General features: G+C 36.6%; 1 protein-coding gene across 4 annotated transcripts in view; it reads left to right on the top strand.

Moving 5' to 3' along the window:
• Positions 1–26,897, top strand: part of RPS6KA2 (ribosomal protein S6 kinase A2) — a 563,997-nt gene that overhangs the window by 257,542 nt on the left and 279,558 nt on the right. The window contains exon 1 of one of the 4 annotated variants that reach the window (XM_001371726.4): positions 19,496–24,677. The exons of the other annotated variants lie outside the window; for them this stretch is intronic. Within the exon in view, the coding sequence (XP_001371763.1) occupies positions 24,579–24,677 (99 nt within the window). The 5' untranslated portion in view covers positions 19,496–24,578. Of the gene's footprint in view, positions 1–19,495; positions 24,678–26,897 lie in introns of those variants that run through there. 4 annotated transcript variants of the gene reach the window in all.

Here is a 26,897-nt window from a genome sequence, read left to right as displayed (position 1 = left end):
ATCAGACCTTGGACCTATAATCCTATGTTTTCCTCCCTTTCTCAGCTCTGTCTACCGCAATTTTTTTTCTTTTTTTCATTCTCTTCTCATTCTTCTCTAGACTATGTAAACTGACTTTCTTCCTTATTATTCAACTGAAGCATCTCTTTCCATTGTTAGCAATGCTTTCCTATTTGAAAACTTTTAATGACTTTTTCTTCAGAAGAATAAGTCCTCCCTTCCCTTCTTCAACATTAGATACTATTGATATACCACCTTCTCTTTCTCAATATATTTGTTATGATTAAAATTCTCTGCATATTAATTTATATTTATTTATAAATCTTTATTCATAAAAGTAAGAGAGAAAGAGAGAGAGAGAGAGAGAGAGAGAGAGAGAGAGAGAGAGAGAGAGAGAGAGAGAGAGAGAGAGAGAGAGATTAAGAGAGTCTCACATGATCATCTGGCCACACCTAACTAATCTGAATTTTGCCAAACTTGTCTCTGTTCTCTAGTCAAAAAATGGCAGGACCAGGAAATATCTCCAACCCAAGAGCCAGCTGCTTCTTCCAAATCCCTCTCTTAAAACCCCTAGTAATAATGTCACTCCTCCTGAATCTCTCTGGTTGAACTTCAGGCCAAGTCAGCACAATCTTCAGAATACCTGGAGTCACTCAAGACTAGGGGCTTGCTAGACTCTCTTAGGAATGCCAGGAAGCCAGGAGGTCTCTATTGTCCTCCTATGGTATACCTATGTGCCTAGTCAAAGGTTGGGGCTGATACCAACCAAAAAGGCTTTCAAACACAATAAGAGGTACAGTTTATATTAAATTCACACACACTGCTCTCTCTGAATTTTCATGACATTGTTCTTTCTTGATTCTCCTTCCTATTTGTTTCTTCTCAGAATCCTTTGCTAGATCATCATCCTTATTATGCCCCCAAATTAGTATATTCCAAAGTTCTATCTAGCAAACCTTCCTTCTCTCACTTGGTGACTTTGTCAACTCCCATGGGTTTAATTATCATCTTTTTGCTTATGATTTCCCAGATCTATACATCTATCTATAGGTTTTCTTCTGAGTCCCAATCCTTTGTCACCAACTCTTTATCTGACCCTTCCAATTGGGTGTACTGTAGACATTTAAGACTGAGCATGTCAAAAAAAAAAAAAAACTATAATGCTCCACACCCTATAACTAAAGTTAACAATACCAGTATTATATTGTTACGGGTAAAATTTAGGGTTGGGACTGAATGTATCTTTTAATTGGTCACCAGGGATTTAAATTCTAAATCCCAATGAAATACTCAAGTCAGAATGGAATTTTATGGTGGTTTATTTACAACAGAGAGAAGATATTAAGGAAGAAAGGGAGAGGGGGAAAAGAGAAGGATAGCTGTCCTGGCCTGATCTGCACCAGGCAGGAGTTCAGAGGCCTCAGCCAACAGGCCTTCCCAGAAGATTAAATCTAGCTCGGTTTTTAGCCATAAGGCCTCCTCCAAGATGAGGGGCCTCCTCGGAGGCTGGTGATCTTCCAAGTCAAGTCCCACTGCTAAGGTCTCTCACAGGAAGTGACAGGAAATATAAAGGCAGATTTTTGCATCACTTCCTGTGTCTTACATGTACCAATGGTGGCTTAAACTTGGCTTTGGACAGCCCAGGGGGTCAGTCAGTTGTTTTTGATTTGTCACTTGCTAGCACATGTGGGGTTATAGACCATCTTCCCCCACAGTTAATCCTTAAGTGGGAGTGTATACATTCCTGGTTGCTAAAATTCTAAAGACTAAGCAAGGTGGAGTAAATCTAAAATTCACAACATTCACTTACCCCCCCCCCATATCCATCCCATTGCCAAATACTGTCTCTTCTAATTTCATAAGATCACTTGCTTATGTTCCCTTCTCTCCACACAAAAAGCTACTACCCTAATCCAGGCTCACCTCATCCCTAAAATGAATCATTGAGATAGCCTTCATATTGATATCTGTTGCCTTCAAAAATCTTCCCATTGTAATCTGTGTGATCTTTGTAAAGTGTAGATGTGACTATGTAATCCAATTATGCAATAAATTCCAGTGCCTCCCTCAGGCCTAGAATGTTGTCATTCTACTTGTGAGAATCCCTGGCTTCTCCTTCAATATGGCTAGATCATAGAGCATGCAATCAGGAACAAAGTGTAAGAAGACAGGAAAGGCCAGAAGTCAGGTTCTAAAGACCTCTAAATGACAAAACAAAAGGAAGACTTTGTAGTTTATCCAAAGCTACTAACTTCAGGACCACCTCACTTCTAAAATGAACTATTGAAATAGCCTTCACATGGATATCTCTGCGTCAAGAATCAGCTCAAATGTAGTCTTCTGAAACAGGTTCTCTTCTAAGGTTACCTTTTGTCTACTCTCATGTACCTTGTATGTTCCTATTTATATTCATGCTATCTTTCTCATTGGAATATAAGCTCCTTGAGGGCAGGAACTGGTTTTGCTTTTGTATCGTCAATTTTTAGCATATTGATTGATATAATTAATGCCTTAATAAGCTTCTCTATTAAATATTCTATTATGTATAGTTTTAAAAACCATTAGAAATGTATTATCCATACACAGTCTACGTAAATGCTTGATGTTTTAAAGGAGAGAAACAATATAGCATAAATTATATAGTTCTGGACTTTATATCAGGAAGACTTTGGTTTAAATCTCTCCTTAGACAATTATTAGTGTCACCAAAGGCAAGTCACTTAAAGTCAGTGTCAGATTCCCTTCTGTCATTGAGGAACAATAATACATGTAGCCAAGAGTGTGCCAGTAAATATTTAACAACTAGATTGTGCAGGTGTGCAGGGAATGTAGGCATATGCACACTTTTAAATTTAATCTGTATTATTAACACTTTCTTAAATCTAGACAAACAACAAAGCAATCAAATCCTTATTTGTAATGATTATAGCCAGTTTCTGGGTATAAGTGCTCACACTGAAAATTTAACAATGGATTGTCAAGTTGAATCCAGAATACCCTGCTTATAGCATATACACCTAACTATGTTGTTGCAAAGCTCAAATGAGATAATGTATGTAAAGTGCTTTGACATATAAATGTCACTGGTTACAGTTATTAAAAGATATTTTTATACTGACAATCACAGTGCTCTATTTAATGTTAATTGGAATCCATAATAATTATTTATAGAGACAAATAGTGCAGGGAAAGAGCTATCTAGAAGGGATAATGTAAGTAAAATATCTAATCAATTTTGGATTAGCAATTTATGAATTATTTTTGAATATAAGAGAAGCTACTTAATATAGTAGAAAGAATGATTTATTAGAAGTCAGGAAACTTGGCTCCTACTTTTGGCTCTACCAGTTATTAACCTTCAAGTGAATATACTTTTCTGGTTCTCTGTTTTCTCATCTGTAAAATGAGAGATTTGGATTAGATCAGCTCTTAGATATCTTAGTTCTAAGATTCTTTTAATCAGTTGGATTTACTCCAGCCAGTTACCTAGAAAACATATTTCTGAACCATGCTCCTACTCAAAATGTAATGCTCAATATTGAGAAAATATTCTCCAATGAATATGTGGTCCTATCTATGAGGGTACTCCCTCCAGTGATTCAGGCTACAATACTTCTATGCCCAACCATCCTGTGCTACTTATCCATATCTTTCTATCAATTCAGTCCAAGAGGTGACTATGCATTGATACCAAAAGAACATGTAGGTCATTTGCCAGTTACACTTTCTTATCAATATGTGATCAGCCCATCATTTTTTCTGGTCATATGTTACTCTAATAAGATCTTTTATATTACTTATCTGTAATTCCTTGCTTGGGTACCCATCATACATCCCTTAATGTCTTTCTGATTGACCTAAATATCATTTCTTTGAATACTGGGATTAATAAATTTGGCCTTTGTTTCATGAAGAAGCTATGGATCATTAAAGGAAATGCAACTTTTTCCAGTGGCAATCCAGCCTACTCTCTTCTTCCTCCTACCTCATTGTCTATATGCAATATCTATCAGGGAGATTATGTATGTGTGTGTGTGTGTGTGTATGTATGCGTGTGTACAGAGAATGAGAGTGATCTATATAAATGTTCAGATTCTTCTCCAGTCTCAACTCCAAAAAATGAAGAACTGACTCTCACAGGAAGTTGTAATTCCTTTTAAAGACACTTTCTTTTGCATCACTTCCTGTACCTTCCTCCACTTTTTACGTGGACAAATAATAGCCTTGCTTAGCGCTGCCCAGGAGCCAGTCAGTCAATTCTGATTCATCACCCACTATTGCCCAGGTGGGTCACAGACCTTCCCACTAAATGATTAAGTGGAATGTTTATACTTTTGGTGATTAGATCAAAAAATGGGCAAATCTCCCCACTAAACTTTAAGTAGGGTGTTTACACTTTTGGTGATTAAATCTAAAAATGGGCAGGGGAGTTAATTTAATTTTCCCAATCAGGGGAGAGTTAAATTTGATCTTCATAGAGGGGAGGGAGGGAGGATGATATCTGGAAATTTTAATGTAATTAATAAACAGATAAATAAAATCTTAAAAATAATAAAATTTTATTTATTTATTAAATTTATTTTTAAAACACTTTAAGTTTTGCACAGTTCCTTTCTTACAATGAATAAACCATGTAGATATTTATTATAAATTTGATTATCCTCATTTTACAATTGAGGAAACTAAGTCTGAGAAGAAAAGTGATTTGACCAAGTTCATAGAACTAGTTATGTTTTAAAGTTGGAATTCTAAGCCCTGTTCCTGTGACTTCAGTACTCTTTCAATTACCCCACACTGCCTCTAGGCATATCATGACATTTTCAAGCAAATAATCAATTTTCAGGGTTTGTGTTTTTAAGAATTATCCTGTATAATTTTCCCAGCTTTTCATTTCATAAGTTAAAATGACCAGTGAACTTGAAAGTGCTATAATTTACTTTCCTGTTTGAGTCTAATTTTTCATTGAGAGCATGACAGGCATTGTAACAGTTGATATATAATGAACTGACACAGGATCTGAGTCTCTTCTGCTATTTGGGAAGTCATCAAAATCCACCGCTAGCCAGCAAGGGAAGGAAGTCCAAACACATTAATAACTGGAAGTAGTGATGTAACGGCCTGAGAGAAATGGTCACACTTAATTGGTTGCATATTGGCTCACTGATGTCAGCTTTCTGAAATGATATCAAAACCTCAGGATACACCATTGTGAATACAACAGCTGTTCCCTCCTGAGAATTCAGGTGGCTTTTACGGTAGCTGATTAAATGTCCTTCACAAACTTAGACAACAATGTCAGGTTACTGGCAAATACCTTTAATTACCCTGGGTGTTCCAGCACTGAACCCCAGTTGACTTCTTTAGAAAAATAAATCGATCTGATCTTTTGGAGTTTAGTCTCATTATATAATTGTGACTCGTGTCAATAAGTACATTGCATTAGAATAATTAGCAGCAGGTATCTAGCTGGTTTACCTATCTTCAGAGTTGAATATTTGAGAGCTTTCTTTATCAAAGACCATATTAATAGCTTTAAGTAGTTCTTTGTGAAATTACAATTGTATAGTGAAGGACCTTTATTTCTTCCCTTTGGGAGCTCCCTCCGATTATATAGATTGCAAATCATCTTTTAATTTCCAGTATTAGGGAGTTGCCCAATTTATAGAAATGTTAAATGCCTTGGTCACAGTCATTCTAGGAAGTTTTAGAAGCAAGATAATAGATAAAGGACTTTCTGACATCAAATCCAGCACCCTCTGCTCATTGTTTTCTTTTCAGTGGAATCAGATAAATAATAATAGCTTTTGGGTAAGGCTTTTTTGAAAAGAAAAATAGCACAAATATTCTATATTTTACTTTTGTATAATATTGAGACTTACAAAACCAATGTGGTTTGTCCCTGAAGGTTACTGAACTAGTAAGTATCACTAGCCAATAATCAAGCCCAAGTCTTCTGATTCTGACACCTTTCCTTTATACCATAATGCCTGTCTCATAATAGAAGGATAAGTTTTATATAATATGTTATATTATATATATACATTATATTATATTATATATATTATATTATATATACATGTAAAATATTATAATTTAATATTGTTATAATTAAGTTATAAGTAGTTCATTAAAAACCAACTGTAGCTTCACTATATTTTTCCTTCATTTAGGTGGCATTCCTAAGACATAATAATTAATTTCAGCATAATACTCAAGTATGTTCAAAGAGCAGAAGCAAATATATAATATGATTATTTTAACCTGTGTGTGTATATGTAAGAGAGAGAGAGAGAGAGATTGATTGATTGACTTGGGGATCAGCATATTTTTATAAAGCTTTGTAGAGCAATAGGTCATATTAATAGTTGAAATGGTCAAGAGGCAACAATAAATAGTTCAGTATATAGAAGGCTAAATTTGAAAAGTCTCAACTTGGATCAGGTATATGGGCAACACACACACTGCCACACACATCTGCCAGTTGCATGAAATGGATTTTTTAAAATCACAGATCAGAAGGAATAGCCAGTCTATTGTTCCTTATTGAGGAAGATGGCATCCCAATTAAAATAATTTGTACTATCTAGTTTTTAAATGCTTGTATTTTTCCAGGTCCTAATTCAGTGTTTGTCTGGTGTCAAATTAGATTATAGGCTCTTTATGGTCAGAAACAGTGATGTCACAACCTCTAGCCTCAGGGCCTATTCTACACGAAATGATTAATCAATGTTTATTAAAGTTCACAGATTTCTTCTTGCTATCTAGGGGAAAGATTCTACATTCACTTTGGTATCTCCTGTAGGGCTTAAATAATCTGTTCTAACAGAGTGGTGGGTAGAATGAAGTAAGTAGAAAGTACACTAAACTTAACTGGGTTTCACTATATCAGATTAACATTTCAGAGATGGAGGACAAGAGGGAAGGAAAGGAGAAAAGAATTTGGAACCCCCCAATTTTTTAAATGAATATTTTAAAAACTGGGTTTGAATCCCACTTTTCTTATTAGTAAATAATATGTTTTCTCTGTGTGTATGTTTTCTCAGCCTCAGTGTCTGAAAATGGGATGTACGTATTCTTTAGCTACCTACTTCACAGTTATTATTAGTAGCAAATGAATTAATGAATATGAAGCATCTTATAAATATAAATATATACTATTATTGCCAGAATTTTTTCCTTTTATATTATGTATAGCCTTCCTGCTATAGTTTAAGTCTGTTTCCTCTTTCCTGTTAAATTCCTTCCTAAGTTCTAGCTATGATTTCAGTGCCTATCTAGTAGATAGGCTACAAATTAGGACAAATTGTTAACATGTCTAAAGCTCAGTTAACTGTCCATGTGATAATTCTAACTCACTTCCCAAGATCTTTGGATTATGCAATTTCCCTATCCTACCACAATTGCCTCATTAAGAGATCTCTTTATGGGAAAAAATTTAAGGTCTTAACTTCTGTCTTAGAATCAATTCTATGGCAGAAGAGTAAGGGCTAGATAATTGGGGTTAAGTGACTTGCCCAGGATCACACAGTTAGGAAGTATCTGAGGCCAGATTCAAATCCAGGGCTTCCATTCCCCAGACCTGGCACTTTATACACTTAACCACTTGGTTGCACTAGCTTGGTAAAATTTTAATGAAAGGAATAGGGATATTGCCTTATTCAAACCTCCCCAAGACACTTCATGCATAAACTTCTCCTAATATATTCTTTCCTATATAATGTAAGTCCTCCAAGAGCAAGAGAGTGTTTCATTTTATTCTTCATATCTTCAGTACCTGGCACTTCATAAGTGCTTCATAATTTTTTTCATTTGCTTATGAAATTTCCAACTGGTCAGTGTCTTTAAATGTCTTTGATGAACATTGCCAAATAAACTCTTACACTTCTATTAAAGTAATTTTTTCTAAAACAAAGGCTAGGAATCTTTGTTTTACATTTATGGGTAATAACAGCTAACATTTGAATCGCACTTTAAGGTTTGCAAAATATCTATGATCTCATTTGAAAAAAAGGATAATCTTGAATTATGATTGGGAAAGTTCAAACATGTCAATATAGTTAGGTTATTGATAATTATCATCCTTTCCTCTTATCTCATAGGGGGAGGAAATATTTCTCTAAAACCAGCTCCTCCATTTGTCTTCCTGAATCCCACCATTTCCTCTCTGGAACAATTGATTTCCACCATTTCTGTCTTTAGCTCCTTCAGTTTCTTCTCATCCATGAACTCCTCCCTTTTTGCTTTCAAACATTCATAGATTTATTTTAACTTAAAAAAAAATCAGCTGAGAGTTACCCTGGCTAGCTGCTCTTTGATCTTCCCCTTCCTCCCATTGCCAAAGTCCATGTCCATGTGGTCTATACCAGCTGCTTCCTCTTCCTATTCAGCCTGGGACAAAAAATAACAATATTAGTTCTCAGCTTCTTCCCTCTTCAGCCAGGCTTGCCTCCTTTCTTGGTCAGTCAACCCCCAGAGAGAACAGAGGTTTCCCAGTTTCTCCTGGCCAGCTCAACTGCCTTCTCCTGGGAAAATTCCATTTGGAACTTTCTCCTTGATTTTGCAGATCAGGTCCCCAGCTTGTTTCTTGCATGCTTGGCTTGCAAGTCCTTTCTGTCTCCATGCCTCTACCACAATATTCAGTTATTCCTCTATTAACCCCTTGCAATCTGTTTTGGTTCATTTAGCCCTGCTAAAAACCACTGTGTGTATGTGTACCATTTTGTCTATCTCTTGTACCCAACAACCCCCTTCTTGTCAAATCTACTGCACTTTTCTCTATCCTACTTGTCATTAATCTCTATACAAATGAGGTTGTCAATGGTTCCTCTGCTTCTTAAAACTATCTTGATTTTTATGATTCTAAACTATCCAGGCTTTCCTCTTAACTCCAGCTCCTAATTAATGCACTCCACAAATGTTCAAAATTCCAATGTATTGTAGGTGAAACAAAGAAGCATGATACATTATCCTAGTCTTCAAGAAGGCTACAATATAAATACAGAGACAAAAGTAAAAAATGTAATAGTAATACAAAACAATAGAAGAGACACTAATTCCTTTCCCTGACTAAAAACTAACCAACAAACTGTTTGGTGGCTTTCTTATTACATACAGTATAAAGTGCTAACTATTTGAGCTGGCATTTAAGGCCAATCTGACTCTATGCTGTCTTTTTAGCCTTCTTTTGTACTACTTTTCACAATCTGCCTTTATAAATAAATTAAATTACTATTACTGATTCTCTCTACTTATGCATGTTTACTTAGGCTGCCCCCATGCCTAGGACACGTTCTAGTTGTTATGAATAAAAATTAATCTTGGAGACTTTATATTAAATTTATAAGTATTTATTAAAGAGAAAGAAAGAGAGAAATAAGGTTTCCAGCCTTTCTAATATAGTTAAATCTGGTCCTGGATTTCAGACCAGCGAGGTCCCCTCCAGGATGCTGCTTGACAGAGATGGTTGCATAGGGACCAGAATGGCTCAGAGAATGGCCTAGAAGGACACTAGGGAACAGGATGGGAACCAAGAGGCCCTTGGGTTTCCTGCACTGATTTTTCAAGCCTCCCTCTAAGTCCTTCCCTCAAATCCTTCCAGATCCTTTAATTGTCCCACAGCCTCCATACCATATTTCCATGATTCCTCAGGAAGTTTTGCTGGTCAGGAATCTGACCACCCAGATGGCAGCCAAAATACGTGACTCTGTGACTTCTATGTCCTTCCACTGGGGTGAGTCTTCCAGGATTGGTCTGTGTTGGATGTCCCCCAGATATTTAATTCACACACATTTAATACATCAGTTACCACTTCTTTCACAAAGCCTTTCTTTGACCTACTCTCAGCTGCAGATGATTTGACTCTCAATCAGTTTTTCTTAAAGACCTTTAATTCACTTTTGATTCACTCCTTTGCCCTCATTACATTCAACTTGAGTATTTGTCCTTTTCAGGTATGTGTTATACCCCTTTATGAGTATATAAGCTTCTTAAGAGTCATTACTATAATTTCTAATCCTATAGAAAGAAGCTTACATATAACTATAGTATGTGCCTAATGCAAGTTTGATGGATTCAACTGAATAATATGATACATGGTTAAGTGACAAATAAAGATGCAGAAAGTACTAAGAATTTAGTCAGGAGAGTTCATTTTGTGTTGAAATGGTCAAGGAAGAATTTATGAGGGAGGAAGTGGCATTTCAGATGGCATTTGTAAATAGCATTTTCTTCTCCATTCCTGTACAAGTAATCAGATCCTATATTCTCTTTTTTCTCTACTTTTTTGATACTTTCTAACCTTGGGTATCTTCCAAGATTATGCCTTCCTTCTGCTATTCTCCTTCCATGTACTCTCTCCTTTCTAATTCTAGACCCTCACTTCTCTTGTCATATTTTTAACTATCAATAGGACATTGATTGGATGAACTAGCATCTTCTCAAACTCAGCATGTACAAAAACTGATATACTGTACACTATTGCCTCATTATCTAACTTCCCCTTTTCTGCCAGTGGTACCATCATTCCTCCTGTTTCCCATACTAGAAGCCTTGTAGTCTTTATATCAGTTTCTTCTTTTTATCGCATTTATCTTCTCTCTAGGCCATTTCTGTGAAATATCTCTTTTTTTCCAATTTCTGATGTCCCTACCCTAATGTAGGCTCTTATCACCTTATACCTGAATCACTGGAATAACCTCATAACCAAGTCCCCAACTCATGTCTCAGACTTGGTTCTATTCTGAATACAAATATGAAATTAATCTTTGAAAACAGCATTTTCATCATTTTACTTTTCTGTTCAGAAGTCTGTTATTCAGTTGTTCAGTCATGTCAGATTCTTCATGACCCCAGAGACCATAGTGTCTATGGAATTTTCTTGGCAAAATACTAGCATGCTTTACTATTTCCTTCTCTAGTGGATTAAGGCAGACAGGTTAAGTGGTTTGCCCTGGGTCATACAACTAGTAATTATCTGAGGCTAGATTGGCACTCAAGTCTCCAAGGCTCTATCCACTAAACCACCTAGCTGCCTCCTAGCTGAAGAGCCTAAAGTAAGTGTCGAATTATGAGTTTCTTCTGCCTCAATTTCAAGGGCACCTGGGTCCACTCTGTCTGTCCACTCCTAACCCTGACCATATTAGCCTCTCATTCTAACCAAGTCAAATATTTCCCTTTCCCTTTCCCTATCCTTGCTCAATTTTGTTTCTGTGCCTTTGATTATTGTCCTAACATGTCCATAAAAAGCTATTTCCCTATACACTACAAAGACACACTCTTTTTGATAAATCAAATCCTGCCCATATTTTAAATCTCCCTAAATCTTTTCTGAACAATTATAACACACACAATATTCAATAGGACACAAGTGATATAACTTCTATTGTTCTGTACTTGTTTTATGTATGCTAGACTTGTCTTACCAGTTTGTAAGCTTTTAACAAGCTTAACAGGAACCAGCATCTTTTCCTCTGATTCTCTGATACCTACTACAGTACTAGGTACAAAGTAAGTGTTCAATAAATATTTGTTGATAGATTGGCATGCACATCTTGTTTGAATTTCCTGCAGCCATCACTGCATTGAAAATGCTTTATTTCCTTAAAGCTAGACAGTTTAATGGAAAAGAACATGCAGATGTAGGTTCTAGGAACAGGGGTTAAAGTTCCAGTCTAATCATTAATTTGTTAATGTGAGCTTCTAGGATTTGTTTGTTCCCATCTATGTCTTATTAATTTGAAAGCGGAGATATTCCCATCACATTGCTATGAGACAATATGAAGTCTTTTTTGATGGATTACATTGTCTCGATACCCAGTGCATATTTACTAAGGTGCACTTCTATTCCTCAGCATGGAAGGGAGCATTATTCTTGGTTGTGATTAGATCTATGGTTTGTTGACAGCAGCTGATTTCTATGATAGTTCATGGATCTAACCTTTCACATTCTACCCTTCTGGGGAAAATAGAGGAGTGGGAGGATAAGAAGAGAGAGACTGCTCAAGGGCATCAGTTCTTTCAATTCCTACATCCCAATACATGGAAGGGGGAAGTTTCATATAGCAAATAAATAAATAACTATCCACTATCATGAATTTCTAACAAATGAAATTTTTATGTTGCAACACATTATTCTGTAATAAAAAAGCTAGCACAGGTTTATGATAAACTTCTTCATAGTTTTAATTTGTTGGTATTTTTCCTCCCCTCTCCCCCTCCCAAATCATTGACTGTATTCCTGCTCCTTTGTTTATTTGCTGGATCTTTGGGTTTGAGCTATTCTGTACAGAAGGGGCTTCTTCTCTGCTCTGCTGATTAACTGGAATAGGCTGATAGAGCTGACTTGTTGTATTAATAAGCCCTGAGGTCAGATCTTCCCCAGCTGCCAGCAAAAGGTGAAAGTGTAGAGACTGAAGGTAGTTACCCTTATCTTCCTCTCTACTCCTTTCTTCCAGCCACCTCCCTGCCAGCTGCCAGCTCAGAGTCCTGAGCTTCCCATGGTGGGAAGTACTCTGTTGGGATTGCAGCCTTTACCCTGGGATCCTATGTAGGGGAGGGGTGTTGGAGATTGAGTTTCCCTGTTCTCTGAAGACTTATTATCTGCTCTATTGATAGACAGAATTAAGCCAGACCCAGCTGATCTGCAGAGCTGGATGTGCCTGAGACCAAAATTTCTAGAGACAGAGGCCCAAGATAAAGAGTGGTGGCTGAAGGCTGTGACCAAGCTGACCTCCTCTCTGCCCCTCTCCTCCAGCTGCTGCCCTGCCAGCTGTGGTCAGAGCTCTGAGCCTCGAGTAGCTGTGGTAGCAAGGCTCTTGTTCCTGACTGGAGCTCTCATCCCAAGATCCCAGCCTCCAACCACCTAAGTCTCAGCACAGAAGGTGGGAGATGGGTCCTGGGACCTTCTCCTTCTTTCTTTTCCTTAAACTCAATAATTCAGCCTTCTCTGCATACCTTTTAAATTCAGTCAAGCAGGAAGGTCCTGACTGCTTTGGATGTGGTTTTGTGTCCCCTTCAAAGCTCTTTGTTTTTGTTTGGTGTGGAAGGGTTTTCACAGAGGACTCAACATTGCTGTTTCTAAACCACCATCTTGACTCTGCCCCTCTTGTTAGGATTTTTAATGGCACAGTTCTCTACTGCTTTACTTCTGTTAGTTATTTCAGAAATAGTAGCAGTTTCTGGATTATTATGGTTGGGACTTCTCTATTTTACAAGGTAATAATGTATATAAATTCACAAATAAAAAACACGTTCTCTAAAGCTGAGTTCTTAACCTTTGTTGTGACATGGATGTCTTTACTAGTTTGGTGAAGCTTATGGATCCTTTCTCAGAGTAATATTTTTTAAATGCAGAAAATCACAACATAAACCAACTATATTGAATTTTTGTTGTTCAATAATTTTAGTCATGTCTGATTCTTTGTGACACAATTGGTGGTTTTCTTGGCAAAGATATTGGAGTAATTTATCATTCCATTCTCCAGCTCAATTTACAGATGAGGAAGTTGAGACAAACAGAATTAAGTGACTTGCCTAAGTCATACAGATGAGTGCCTCAGGTTAGATTTGAACGGAGGTCTTTCTGACTCCAAGTCCAACACTCTATCAACTGTGCCACCTAGCTACCCTATTTTGAAATTCAGCTGATGAAATTTATTTTTAAAAAACAATTTCATGAACGCTATTTAAGATCCTTTTCCCCAAAGAGGATTTTAGTTTCTCATCCTATATACTTAAATTTTACCTCTGAACAGTTATCTAGGTGGCCTAGAGTCAGGAGATTTGAGTTCAATTTCATCTCAGATACATACCACCTTTGTGATCCTGGACAACTCATTTAACTTCTACCTGCTTCAGTTTCCTCATCTGTAAAATGGAGATAAATAAGAATACCTATGTCTTAGAATTATCATTAAGATAAAATATTTGCAAACCATATAAATGCTAGCTATTATTATTATTAATAACTCTTACCTAACCTCTCTGAGTCTCTGGAGCATCCTATACTTTGTTATTTAGTTAGAAAAGGTTTGGAATTTACATTGATGGATGAAATTCCCACCCCAACAAAATCACAGAACTTGTTAAATAGATATGTTTTGTGGTGAGGGGTTTATTGATATATGAAATTTACTAGAGAACCAACTTTTACCAGTATGGATCAGAAACTTCTCTGCCTTATAATCAAAGAGTTGTTTCCAACACAATATTGTTCCAAGGGACTCATGATGAAAAAGGCTGTCCAAGGCCATAAGAGGAATTAATGGAGTCTAAATGCAGATTGAAATATACCATTTTTTACTTCATTTCTTTCATGAGCTTTCCCCCAATATGTGATATATATGTGTGTGTGTATGTATGTGTTTTCTTTAATAAGATGATAAATTAAAAATATGTGTTGTATGATACACATGTATAACCTATATCATATTGTCTGCCATCTCAGGAGAGAGGTAGGGAAGGGGTGAGGGAGAGAACCTGGGCCACAGAATATTAGAAAACAATTGCTAAAAATTGTATCTACAAGTAGACTGGAAAAAATAAAGCCCATGGTCACACAGCTAGTATGTGTCAGGTCAGAGATTGGATCTAAATGCTAATTATTACTTATTCCAAGGCTAATACAATTCACTTTGCCACCCTGTTATCCATTGTATACTTAAATAGAAGCTTTTCCCCCATTTCCTGTGTTTATTTTCTCATTGGCATTGACTATAATAGCATTTTGATTCATAGAATGAGTCGCTAATAGCATTACTAAACATTCTATTTTGACCATAATGCATTGAGCATACATATCCAATAATCTTAATAGTGTATATATGATAAATGAGTTGATTAAAAAGCAATTATTAAGGCCCTGTTAGGTTCCAGAACTGTGCTAAAAGTTGTGGATATACATATAAAAAAGATAGTCTGTGACTTTAAGGAGTATATATTCTAATAGGGAAAGATAATGCATATGGGAATGGTAGCTCTGGAAGGGTGTTTTGATATGGAAAATCACAGGAATGGTGAGAGAAGTCACAAAGAAATTGTTTGGCATCGCATTCCCAGGAATGCTAATGTTGTTTTGATCCAGTTCCCAGAGATCAAGATAGAAAAGGAGAAGAGGGAAGGCACATGAGCATGAAAATGATCAAAGAATAATGCTTATGGTCCAGGATTAGTTAGATGTGGTGAATTCCCACTAATCAGGAAAGCGAGAGCTGGAGAGTGGAAGACCATAGTGTTATAGGAAGGTGGCCAAAGGATAGATAGAAAAATATGAACAGAATATTCTCAGAAAATAATTGAAAAGCGATGGAAGAAAAAAAATCCAAGTTTACAGAGAGCTTAGCATGAAACTTAGTCAAACCAGATCCTCCTTATAATATCTATTGATAAAAAGTGTTTATTGCTGCTATAGAGGATATGATATTCTGTACAGTCAACTAGAAAAGAGATTCTGTGTTCACGGCAAAAATATTCAGATATTTCAGTTTGTGGATGACTTTGTGGTGATTATATTAAGTCTCCAAATACTAGAGGGACTTCTTAATGTGATCTTGCTCAAAGAAATTGGACTACAGGATGAATCCTTAGGGTCTTTTGCAAAAGTTCATTTTAAGGTTGAGGCTACTGGCAAATAGTATTTTCCTTATTGTATTTTCCTTGGCCATTGCATTTTCAAGTTCATGGTACTTTTGAAGAAATTCTGTAATAGAGAAAGAAGAAAATATTAGATATTTAAACAGAGTCCAGATGATCAAGTGTTGAGTACTCTTTGTATATGGGTTTCACTAGATGACCACTGAGACCCTGTGCAAATCATATTCTGTGGTTCTGTTCAACTGTGGCTCTTATACATAATCAGCACTAGAAAATGACCAATAGCATTCTGGCATCAAGGAAGGACCCTATGGGAAAATTAGAGATTGAATCACCAGTTCAGATCTCAGGAAAGCTAATTTGGATTCAACTTGATTTTTGAGTTCAACTATATCATCCATTTGTTTAACCATCCTCTAACTTCTCTTGTGTTCTTACTCTAAAAAAAGAAAATTTAACTCTACAATTACATTATGCTTTCTGACTATAAAATCCACCTTTGGGTTATTAAAATAATTAAGTAGGCTTTTCTTTTGGAGTTATTTTAATACAGCTTGATAGCTTTTCTTACTGCATGCTCATGGTAAGAAAAGCTATCAAGTTGTATCATTGAGTGTGACAGTTCTTTCTCTTTCTTCCTTCCTTCCTCCTCCTTCCTTGTTATTACTCATTCTTAAATCCTTAAATGAGTGATTCTCACAAGGAGTCATGTAGCTCTTTGAAAGTTCCCAAAGTGTCCTGCCCCACATTTATCCAATATATACTAGGCATAGACTAAACTATGCTTATGGGATATGGCTAAGACTTTCTTAGGAGAAAGAACATGTATCCAATTGCTGTTCTTGCTCTCCCTTTACTCCCAAACCTTTTTTTAAAAAATCATATGGTGGCTATGTCTATGAAACACAAGGATGATATAAAGGCTTCTTTAAATCTCTTTCTCAATACCATCTTGAGGCAAATCCTTCCTATGTTTTACGTTCATGCTGATGCCCTTATTTAGCCTCCTGACAGTGGGTAAAGTTCTCTTCAGTTTCTGTTCTCATAAGAATGTCAGAGGCACACACACACACACACACACACACACACACACACAGATACACACACACACATCTCATCCATTTCTGTGTACTTAACTCTTTTAGCACCTGTCTGCTCCTGGTTCCTTCAGTTCTTTTTCTTTGTGTCTGTAACAGTCTGCCCTTTTTCCTTTTCTTTGCATCCATTACTCAGACTCAAGCTCTCCAGACTTATCACCCTATTTCTTTGTGTTCATTTCCCTCTTAGTACCTTTCTGTCCATCTGTGCTTTGTCTGTCCCAGTACCTCTGGATCTAACTGACACTCTTCATTAATTCTCTCTCTTTATCTTCTAGCTTTGCACTTTTGATTTGTCTCCTTCAAAGAGCCTTTCCCTTTCAGTGTAACTATCTGTTCCTATATGCCTTTCTTCCAAAGCTCAGGAACTCTCTGGACTTCTTTTATTCCCTTTCAAATATCTGTACTTGAAGAGGCTGAGTATATTTGTACTTAAACAATGATGGAGGTAAAAGATGTTCCTGTAATTCAGAGAAACAGAAGCCTAGACAATGTCTGTTTACCACTCTGCTGTTCTCTGCTCTGTCTTACTCTACCTTTCCCTTTTACAATATAATCCCACCATTTTCTCCATTTCTGTCAACTTCTGGGGAAGAAACTTTTTTGAATAAGGGAGAATATCCATACTTTCTTGGGTGTTAAGGTGCCAAGCAACAAAAAGGAGCTTTCAAAACATTGTTCTGCAAGACTTCCTGGAGAAGAAAACCTTAACTAAACTGTGGATGATTCAAAGCTGGAGAGGTCAGCTAAGATATGAGATAATAGCATTAGCATCCACGAGACCTAAAATCTAAAAAATAAAATTTTCAATAACAAATTTAAAATATTACACATGGGGGCAGCTGGGTAGCTCAGTAGATTGAGAGTCAGGCCCAGATATGGGAGATCCTGAGTTCAAATATGACCTCAGACACTTCCCAGCTGTGTGACCCTGGGTAAGTCACTTAACTGCCATTGCCTAGCCCTTACCACTCTTCTGCCTTGGAACCAATACACAGCATTGATTCCAAGACAGACGGTAAGGGTTTCAAAAACTAACTAACTAACTAGGTAGATAAATAAATAAATAAACAATTAAATAAAATCTTACACAAGTAAAATGTACTTTTAAGTATAATATGAGGGAAAGCATTGATTTTGACATCTATTTGAAAGAGATCTGATTATTTTATGTACGTTGAGCTAAGTATGAGCCATTAGTTTGATATAACTGCCAAAAAATTGATATGATCTTGAACTACATGAAGAAAGTCATAGGTTCTGAAATTAAGATAATAACAGTTCCTCAATTCTCTGCCCTTATCATATCCCATCTGGAGTATTATGTTCATTTCCATGTGCCACATTTTGGGAAGGACACTAATAATCTAGAGAGTTTCCAGAAGAAGGCAAGGAGGAAGAACAAGAACCTTGAATTTGTGCCATGTAAGGATTGGTTGAAGGAACTGGAAATATTTAACTTGGAAAAAAGAAGTCTGAAAAGGAAGGGGATTAACTTTATCTTCAATCATTTGGAAAGTTTTCATATGGAAGAGGGATTAGTTTTTCCCATTTGGTCCTAGAAGGCATCTATTTGGTATCAGGAAAAACTTCCTAGAAATTAGTGCTGTCCAAAAATGGAATGAGCTGTCTCAAGAGGTAATCATCACCCCCTCTTTGGACATTTTAAACAAAGATTAAATGCCTATTTTCTGAGTTTGGAGTACTGTGAATATCTTTTCAGCTATGGGTTATATTAGATGGCTACTGGTATTACTTCTAACTCTAAAATGATATTTTGTAAATGGCCTTAGTGAAAAAGTCATATCGTACAGTACAAGTGCTGGATTTGGCCACAGTTCTGATATTTACTATTAGAGAGACCTTAGGCTGGTAACAAAGCCTTTCTAGACCTCAGTTTTTTATCAGTGAAAATGAGGCAATTGGACTTAAGGTCACGTCCAACTCTAAATCCTATAATCTTATGAATCCAGGGGAAAGGTCAGTGGATTTAGACACAGGGAGAGTTGTTTGAACACTGTCTCAAGCATCTCCTATCTGCATGAGGATGGGCAAGTTGTAGAACCTCTTTGAAGCTCAAATTTCTTCATCTATAAAGTTGTATCTATCCCACACATGTCTGTAAAACATTAGGTAATAAAATACTATGTAAATATTATGTTAATGACAGTTATCATCCATGAACAAAATCAGACAAAAGGGAACTACTCCTAAGAAATATATCAATTTCGTGCCATGCCTAAGAACAGATTTAATGTCTTGTAATTTCCTAGACAGCTTATATATGAAATAAAACCAGTTTATTTGAGTTACTTATAATACCAATACTGGCATAATTTGAAGAATAAAATGTGGTAATGCAATGAAAAGATTACCAGGTTTGGAGTCAAAGAGCTTGAATTAAATTCCTGGCTCTCTAATTTCCTACTTTTGTAAATTATAAAGTCCTTTCTGGGCTTTATGTTCCTCCTATGAAATATAAGTGTGTTGGGCTGGATGACTTCTAGGTCTTTTCCTACTCTAAATCAAGGACCCTATAATCTCTGCTCTCCATCCTCAGCATCACAATACCATGATTTTTTGCTCTTAGACAAAGTTAAAATTAGAAGGACTCTGCCTATAACATGGATGGCGACATGAAAGGGTTCATTACTCCAAAGTACCAACTCTTGTTTCTTGACATCTTATCAATATAGATTCCTTCTTTAGAATCTTGAAGGTCTGCCTTTTAATCCCTTATAAAAATATATATTCTCCCAGGAGCTGCTGAAATTTTAACTAATAAAGTTTACAATTAATTAAAAAAAAAGAAAGTCATCAGATGTTAAAGTTGGAAGTAATGGTTTAAATAGTATTTAGTTTGTGCCTTCTTATGAATTTATCTTGCATTTTTTGCATTATAAATATTTGTGGATTTACAGCAACATAACATTTGCTATGCATCTTTATTGGCTGCATGTCCTTTGTCAGGTGTTGGGAACACAAAGATGAAAAATGACAAAGTCCTCATCCTGAGGATATTTATAATCTGGTGGGGGAATGTGATGAGGAATGCATAGCTTCACAAAATGATGCCAGGTAGAATGCAATTTCATCATAGAAGAAAAGCAAATACATTTTTAATTAAAAAAAAACATGTCTTAGTAGCAATTCTAAGAGCAGGTACAAGGGCTAGGTAACTGAGGTTAAGGTAAGAAATGTCTCAAGGCCTGGTTCTCTAACCACTATGCTACTTAGATGCCTCTGCAAACATATTTTCTAAGAATATTTGTGGGAGAGAAGTTCAGCCAGGGGAACAAAAAAAGGTTTTACAGAGGTTGTGGTGCATGAATTGGTCTTTGAGAGAGAGGAGGAATTTTGATAAAGATGAGGAGAGAATGCACTCTAGGCACAGAGGATGATATATATATATAAATACACAGAGGCAGGAGAATAAAGAATGATATTACTGAAGGAGTCTCACAATCTAGTTTGACAGGAACCTAGAACACATGAAGGAATATTGAGAAGTAAGGCTGAAAATGTGGCTTAGTGATAGATTGTGATGAGCCAAGATATCTGCATTTTAGCCTGAAGATGATAGGAAGCCACTGAAGGTATTTCAATAGATTAGTGATCTGGTCACATAGGTATCCGAGGATTAAAAATATGAATTGTTCTTTTTAATCAGCATGAAAAATTATTGGGTGGCTCCTTCCACTATGCAGGTTGGCACCTTCTCTACAATTTATGATTGTTAAAGAGTTATTTGGAACACTGAAAAATTAAATGGCTTGCCTTGATCTAAGGCAACACTTGAACCCAGGTCTTCTTGGCTTGATTCTATCATGTTGTTTCATAGATATGAACATTAAGGGGAAAAAAATTTTAAGAGTTTCATGAAGGATGAACTAGAAAGAAGAAGTACATTGTAGTTGCTTATAAGAAGCAATTAACTTAAAAAAAATCCAGAGAAGTTTATTAGCAGCAAAACAAAACAAACACACACACAAAAAAACCAACACAGCCCTAGACATGAATGATCTCAGATGCTTTTTCAAATATACCCTGCTATATCTTTTAGTTAACAACATGATGTGTTAAAATGTATATATCTCCAAAAGATTCCCAATGAGTGTCTTCCTAAAGGAAATTTAGGAATTAGATCAGGCAGGTGGGAGAAACAATATGATAAGACAAGTCTTTGGATAGCCCTCAAATCATGCTACAAAGGATACTACCTAAACTACCTTTGCTCAAGGACAGCCCTGGACATCTGAGAAAAGCAATTTAAATCTATTTAAGGAATTTCAAATAATAAGGAAACGGGTGGTTTTAAGTTTGTGAAAATGAATGTGAACAATCCTTCTGGTGAAACCATCTCTACTTTTCTTCATTGGGAAAATTATTGTTGGATTTACTAGTACAGTTGCTCTTTCTCACCAGATAAGAGAAGATAAAAATTACTCATGTTGTCCTCTAGCCAGCCTGATTACTCAAGTGTTTCTCTGTGATTTCAGTCTTCCCTCATCTGTCCCAATATGAAATCAATTTTCTCCAATTATAGCACATAGAGGTTTGCTATTGCCAGTTCTTTTTGAGCTGAAAATTACCCTATCATGGGTTCAATTAACTTGCTAATCCTCCCTTGTGATACAAAGCTTTCACAAGCTTAAGATTTTCAATATGTGTCAAAAATATTTGGACAGCACCAGGTGTCTGAGTGCAATTGGCTAATTAGAAATCATATCTTTCCTTATTTATAATCATCAACTTCTATTGAATTATTCTCAGGTATGTAATATTTTACTAAGAATTATGGACATTTATCAAACACAGAGAAGACATGCATGGTGCACAAGGATGTGTTTTGACAGTGAGATTTGAAGCCAGGGAGAGCAAAGGACATGGTTTCAAGTATTGACTTCTTGTCAAAGGGGAAGTCTAGCTGAAGTCGCTCAGGTGGAAGCTAGGATGTAAGGTTGCTTAGAGGCAGCAGACAAAAATTATTGCCAAAATAGCCACATTAAAATTCAGAAGCCATAGAAGAATAAATTATCAGTGGGTTGGAATGGAAATTCCATGGCATTTTAGCTGCAACTGGAATGGTCATGGGGCTGTCTTTTCCCTCCATGCCTCATAATAACTTTTTAGCATGCTTTGCCCACACAGTTCTACAGCACTATAATCTACCTCTGAAGAGTTACAATCGACACAATAAAGCCCTTGTCTTAGAGGATATGATAATCTCATTGGCCATAAGAAATGATCTCATAGGCTAAGTAACAGACATATGCTCTTTCTAGGGCAGAGGGGAAATTATGGTAGCAGAGCTAAATAATTCAAGTCTTAACCTTGAGCTGTTGAGGAAAGCAATGTACCAAGGACTTCAGAGTGGTTCTCTATGTTCATCCTTCCCTCCTTGAGTCTCATGTATGGAGAGGGATTATTTCTATTTTCTTTTTGGTAGAGAGTGTGAATTATCTGGAACAATCGCTTTGTATGGTTAGTTTTAAATTATTTGTTTTATTTAGTAGTTAAAAAATTCAACCCACAGTTGTTATTCTATTATTAAAATAATTCCCTAAATGAAATGGAGAAGCTTTGTGTGTTTTTGAGATATTTGTATTTTAAAATAAATTTATTTTCTTAAAGTGAATATTAGGCAGAATTTACTTTCATTTCCTAATTCTGTTTAATAAAACTGAAATATTCTTAGAAAATAAGTCTAGAATATCCTTTCTCTTCCCACTTTGTTCATTTTCAATGGCTATTCTCCAGGCCTGGAATTCTCTCTGTCCTTATCTCCACCTCCTGACTTCACAGGTTTCCAACAGATAAAATCCCACTTTCTGCTTGTACATAATCATTTGCATGTTTTGATGGATTAGACCATGACCTCTTTGAGCAAAAGGACTATTTTCCATCTTTTTTTCCTTTTTTGTACACCCAGGATTTAGCAAAGTGCCTGACACATAATAGGAACTTAATAATGTTTGATGATTTAATTGTTTTGACTTCCAAAGTGAAGTCTAAAAACATTCAATTTCCATTTGAGCCCCTGTTTCTCTTATGTGTAAGATAATATTAAAAATCATAGATGTCCCTCTATCTAAGGGAGTATGCAAACCCAAACAATTTCCTGAATATAAATTACATATACTTTGTCTTTCATAGCAACTCTAATCTAAGAGCAAGTAATCATATAATATTTAATCTCAGGTACATAAGAGGGAAAGAGATCAACTTACACATAGATGGTGTCTCCAGCTTTCCTCCAGGATGGCATCTCCTACTTGAAGCTTTTCCCTATTTTCTCCGTTGTTAATGTTCCTCATCCTAAGTGACTGTGTATTTAATATATCTATATCTATATAGCTATAGCTACGTCATTGAAATTTATATCTATATCACCACCTCTCTCTCACTCCATATATATATATGTATAATATATATATATGATATTTTCTTTTTCATAGAATACAAGATCTTTGAGGGCAGGGACTGTTTAGTTTTTACTTTCAAAGCCAAAATACTTAGACTGGTCCCTTGTAGCTAAAAAATTTAATAAATTCTTATTGTGTTTGATAGATTATTCACTTTGCCTGAAAAGAAATTAAAGCAACCCATCAAAAGCTCAGAAATCATAATTCTTTTGAGTCATTTTAAATAACTAACCTCATTTTGCATATCTGTATGATTAAAGTTAGCATATGGAGAGAGAACAGGGGCAAATTAATAGAGATGCTATGAAGATTGCTGAGATTACTAATTTCTGAAGCCTAGTAGAAAAGCCATGTGTTTCCCTTTAAGGCACATAATGTATAGTCATGCTGCCAGGCAGCCTCTAAGAAGCCTTCCCCAGGGGAATGGGTCACTCCTCTCTTAGGGTATGCTCAGTTCAGACATTAATAAGTCATCTGTTTCAGTAGTTTTCTATATATGGAGTGGGGGTCATGAAAGCAAGATAGGTATCTTTGTTCTTCACTTCTGGAAAAGGAGGTTATTCCAAAGCCAGGAGCCAATGCCCCTGGAGTAGCTTTCAAAATCTCTTATATTCCTTTTGCAGAAAAGCTTTGGTAAATTGTTTCTAAGCCCAACTTTGTTGACCATTTTGCTGACTATTGGCTGGATATGGTGATAACTAGCATTTCACACATCTCCCCTCCCCAAAGGGGAAGGAAAATGCAGACCTGGAAAGTTAGGAATATTAAGTGCACTGTGCTCTATTCTGGTATTATCGCTTCTAAAAATATGACCAATAAGTTTTATAAATTATCGGGGCCTCTGTATTTTGCATTTCAGGTATTTGGATGTGTAGGGGGGCAGTGAGTGTGTGAAGAAAAGAGAGACAGAGTCAGAGAAGCAGAGAGAGAGAGACAGAAAGAGACAGACAGAGAGAAAGAGTTTTAAAGGAACGAGCTTCCAAAGGGGGAAAAAATCACTAGGGAAGACCAAAAGGAACTGACTGGGGGTACACACAATAGACACATGTAATATTTCTCTGAAATCCTCTGTGCCTGGGAGTGGGAAGCTGTCATTTGCTTAGGCTAATTATACATGCAGCAGAAGTGCAAGGTGATTGGCTGTAGTAACACTGAAGGCAAAGGAAGGGAGGGGAGAGGAAGGGAAAGAGTCTTGCTGCAGACAAATGTAAACAGTGGAAAGAAAGAGATCGAGAGTAAAAGCTTGGGGTGCTCTCCTCTTTAAACAGCCCCCGGAAATCTGCAATGGCTCATGTAGCCAGCCTTTTGTTCACCTAGCTCCAGCAGCCCCTGTGGGGTGGACGGAAAGCCAGTGCTGTGAAGGCTGCCAATGTCTCTTCCATGGATTTTAACAATAGGGACGGTGGGGATGCACTAGCTCCCCTCAGTACTGCAGCTCCTGGCCCTGCATGCTAGTTCAAACGGGGCAATGGAAACAAGCATGAGGAAGTTCACAGTGCGTAGATTCTTCTCGGTGTATCTCCGCAAGAAATCCCGTTCGAAGAGTTCGAGTTTAAGTAGATTTGAGGTAAATCGCATGGCCCAAATGATTGGGGTGGCATCCAGGGGAAAACGTAGGAACCCGGGAGTAACCGCAGTCGCTGAATGAATGATGAGTTGGGAAAGGCTATATTCTAGAGGTTGGGAATGTCCATCCGTACCCTGATGCTGCCGCCGCCTCTCTTAAAGCAATTGCTGAGTAGTTCACCTTTTGCCGGGCATATTTTAACCTGTTTGGTGAATTTTACTAGTGAAGCCTGATGCACAAAGACCAGTGCTTGGGAGTTATAGAAACTTATTTGAAATCATGGCTGATTCACCTACATCTAAACCAGCAATGCTCAAAATATTATCGATGTGACTCACTGAATTGGACTGCTCCTGTGGCTGTCAGTCAGCACTCAGCTTTGTCCTGTTGAAGTTTCCTTATTTTAAAAACAAAATGTAGCTGCTGTTAAGAATTCGTCAACAATAAACATTTTCCTTATTTACTTAGCTGGACCTCCGGGGCATTTTAATGTGTATCTGAATGCAGTTCTAGACTGTATCCAGAAATGCCACATGAGATTTAGGGGCATCCCATAAAGGTGGTAGAGAAGTAGAGGGTGTGCCCTCAATAGTCTCATCCAAATCCCGATCATCTCCCATGATTCTTCTCTTGTTGATTATTGCTTCTTCAGTTGCACACTAAACCATTTAGCTTAAAGGAAAATAAACATTATTTTTTTAGATTAGAGTATTTAAAATTGGTTCAAAATTAACCACCCTCACGCTGAGACACACACACACACACACACACACACACACACACACACACACACACACACACACACACACAGTCTACTTAGTTGGCTGGGGACATTCTAAAAAAGCAGCTTTACTTTAACAGCACTATGCATTAGGCCCCTGCAGCTTCACAGTCAATTTAGAATGGCCCTGAAAACCTGGCAGATCCTGAAAATGATGCCTTTCCCCCATATCATTCACTTTCTGGCTTTAAAGCTTTGCAAAGTTGCCTTCCAAACAATTCTAAAATAGTCTTATGGTAATAGCCAAGAACTTTTTGACCCACCCCAAACCCAAATCAGTTAAATTCCCTAACATCATAGAAAAGTAAGGCATATTTTCAATGAAGAGATCTCCTGGAATGAGATGAGGACTTAAGTTACATATTGCAGCATTGTCCTTGGCTAACTGGGAGTGTAGTAGGATATTTTTGTTTGTTCTTTACTTGTTATCTCATTTGAAACACCATTGCCTTTGTTTCACTGTTTCCTTTGTCACTGATGGCTCTGTATTGGACCCAGTATGGACCTCCAAGTCATTGAAAGCTCAGCTTCAGACTCAAAGGGAGCTTGGAATTATTCAATTATAAAGTTGATCTTGTGTCCTTGCTCAGACAAGAGTCAGAATCACTATGCTTAACCTTTATATGTCTGTTTTCTGTGAGAGAAAAGCACATATTTATAAGAGCCATTGATTAAGTGGTACTTGGAGGTCTCCCTTCCAATTGGGGAGGCTTGTTGATGACAGAAAAAATCCATACATTTAAGAATGCAGCCAAAATTTTGAAAGAATACAAACATTTAAAAATATCAAAGTGATAATAGAATTCTTGAGAAATATTTTTACCAGAACATGTTTATGATTTATATTTTATTTTTAATCACAGAAAAGACCGGGCGAGGATTTTTGAAATTTGTCAGAGTTGAGGGCTCATATCACAACTTTGCATTCCCTATCCCTACCTCATACCAGCCTTATTATATTTAAGATTATCTCTTGACCTATTTTAAAGCAGTTTGTAAGAAAGTTTTTTTTCTTTTAGAAAGCAAGGCCAATAACAATCTGTTCCATTATTGAAATGTTAAAATCATAAAATGTTAGTACCTATAAATGGCCAAACTGATTGGGGAAACCATAGTATTTTCTGAGAAGCTTCACCATTATTACATCTGCACATTCACATCTGATTGTCGAGCAAGGAGTACTAATCAACAAAATGTAAAAGGCAAGAGCACCCTGCCAGTGGCTTAGAATTCAGAAGTAGAAACATCCAGTAATTATCTCAAACAGATGAGTATTTGCCTTGGTTTGGTCTTGTATTCCAAATGAGAAAAAGACCCCAGTGACCAAGAAGTAAGTGAAAGCTAATTGACTTAGAAACATAAGACAACATCTCTGGTTTTTATAGCCAAATTTGTTTTTAAAAATACTAGTTTGCATTGACCCTGAAGTCTGGTGTCTC

Source organism: Monodelphis domestica, chromosome 2 (assembly GCF_027887165.1).
Source record: "Monodelphis domestica isolate mMonDom1 chromosome 2, mMonDom1.pri, whole genome shotgun sequence".
Taxonomy (NCBI): domain Eukaryota; kingdom Metazoa; phylum Chordata; class Mammalia; order Didelphimorphia; family Didelphidae; genus Monodelphis; species Monodelphis domestica.
The sequence above is the reverse complement of the archived record's forward strand: the minus strand, read 5'-3'. Positions and strand labels throughout refer to the sequence as shown.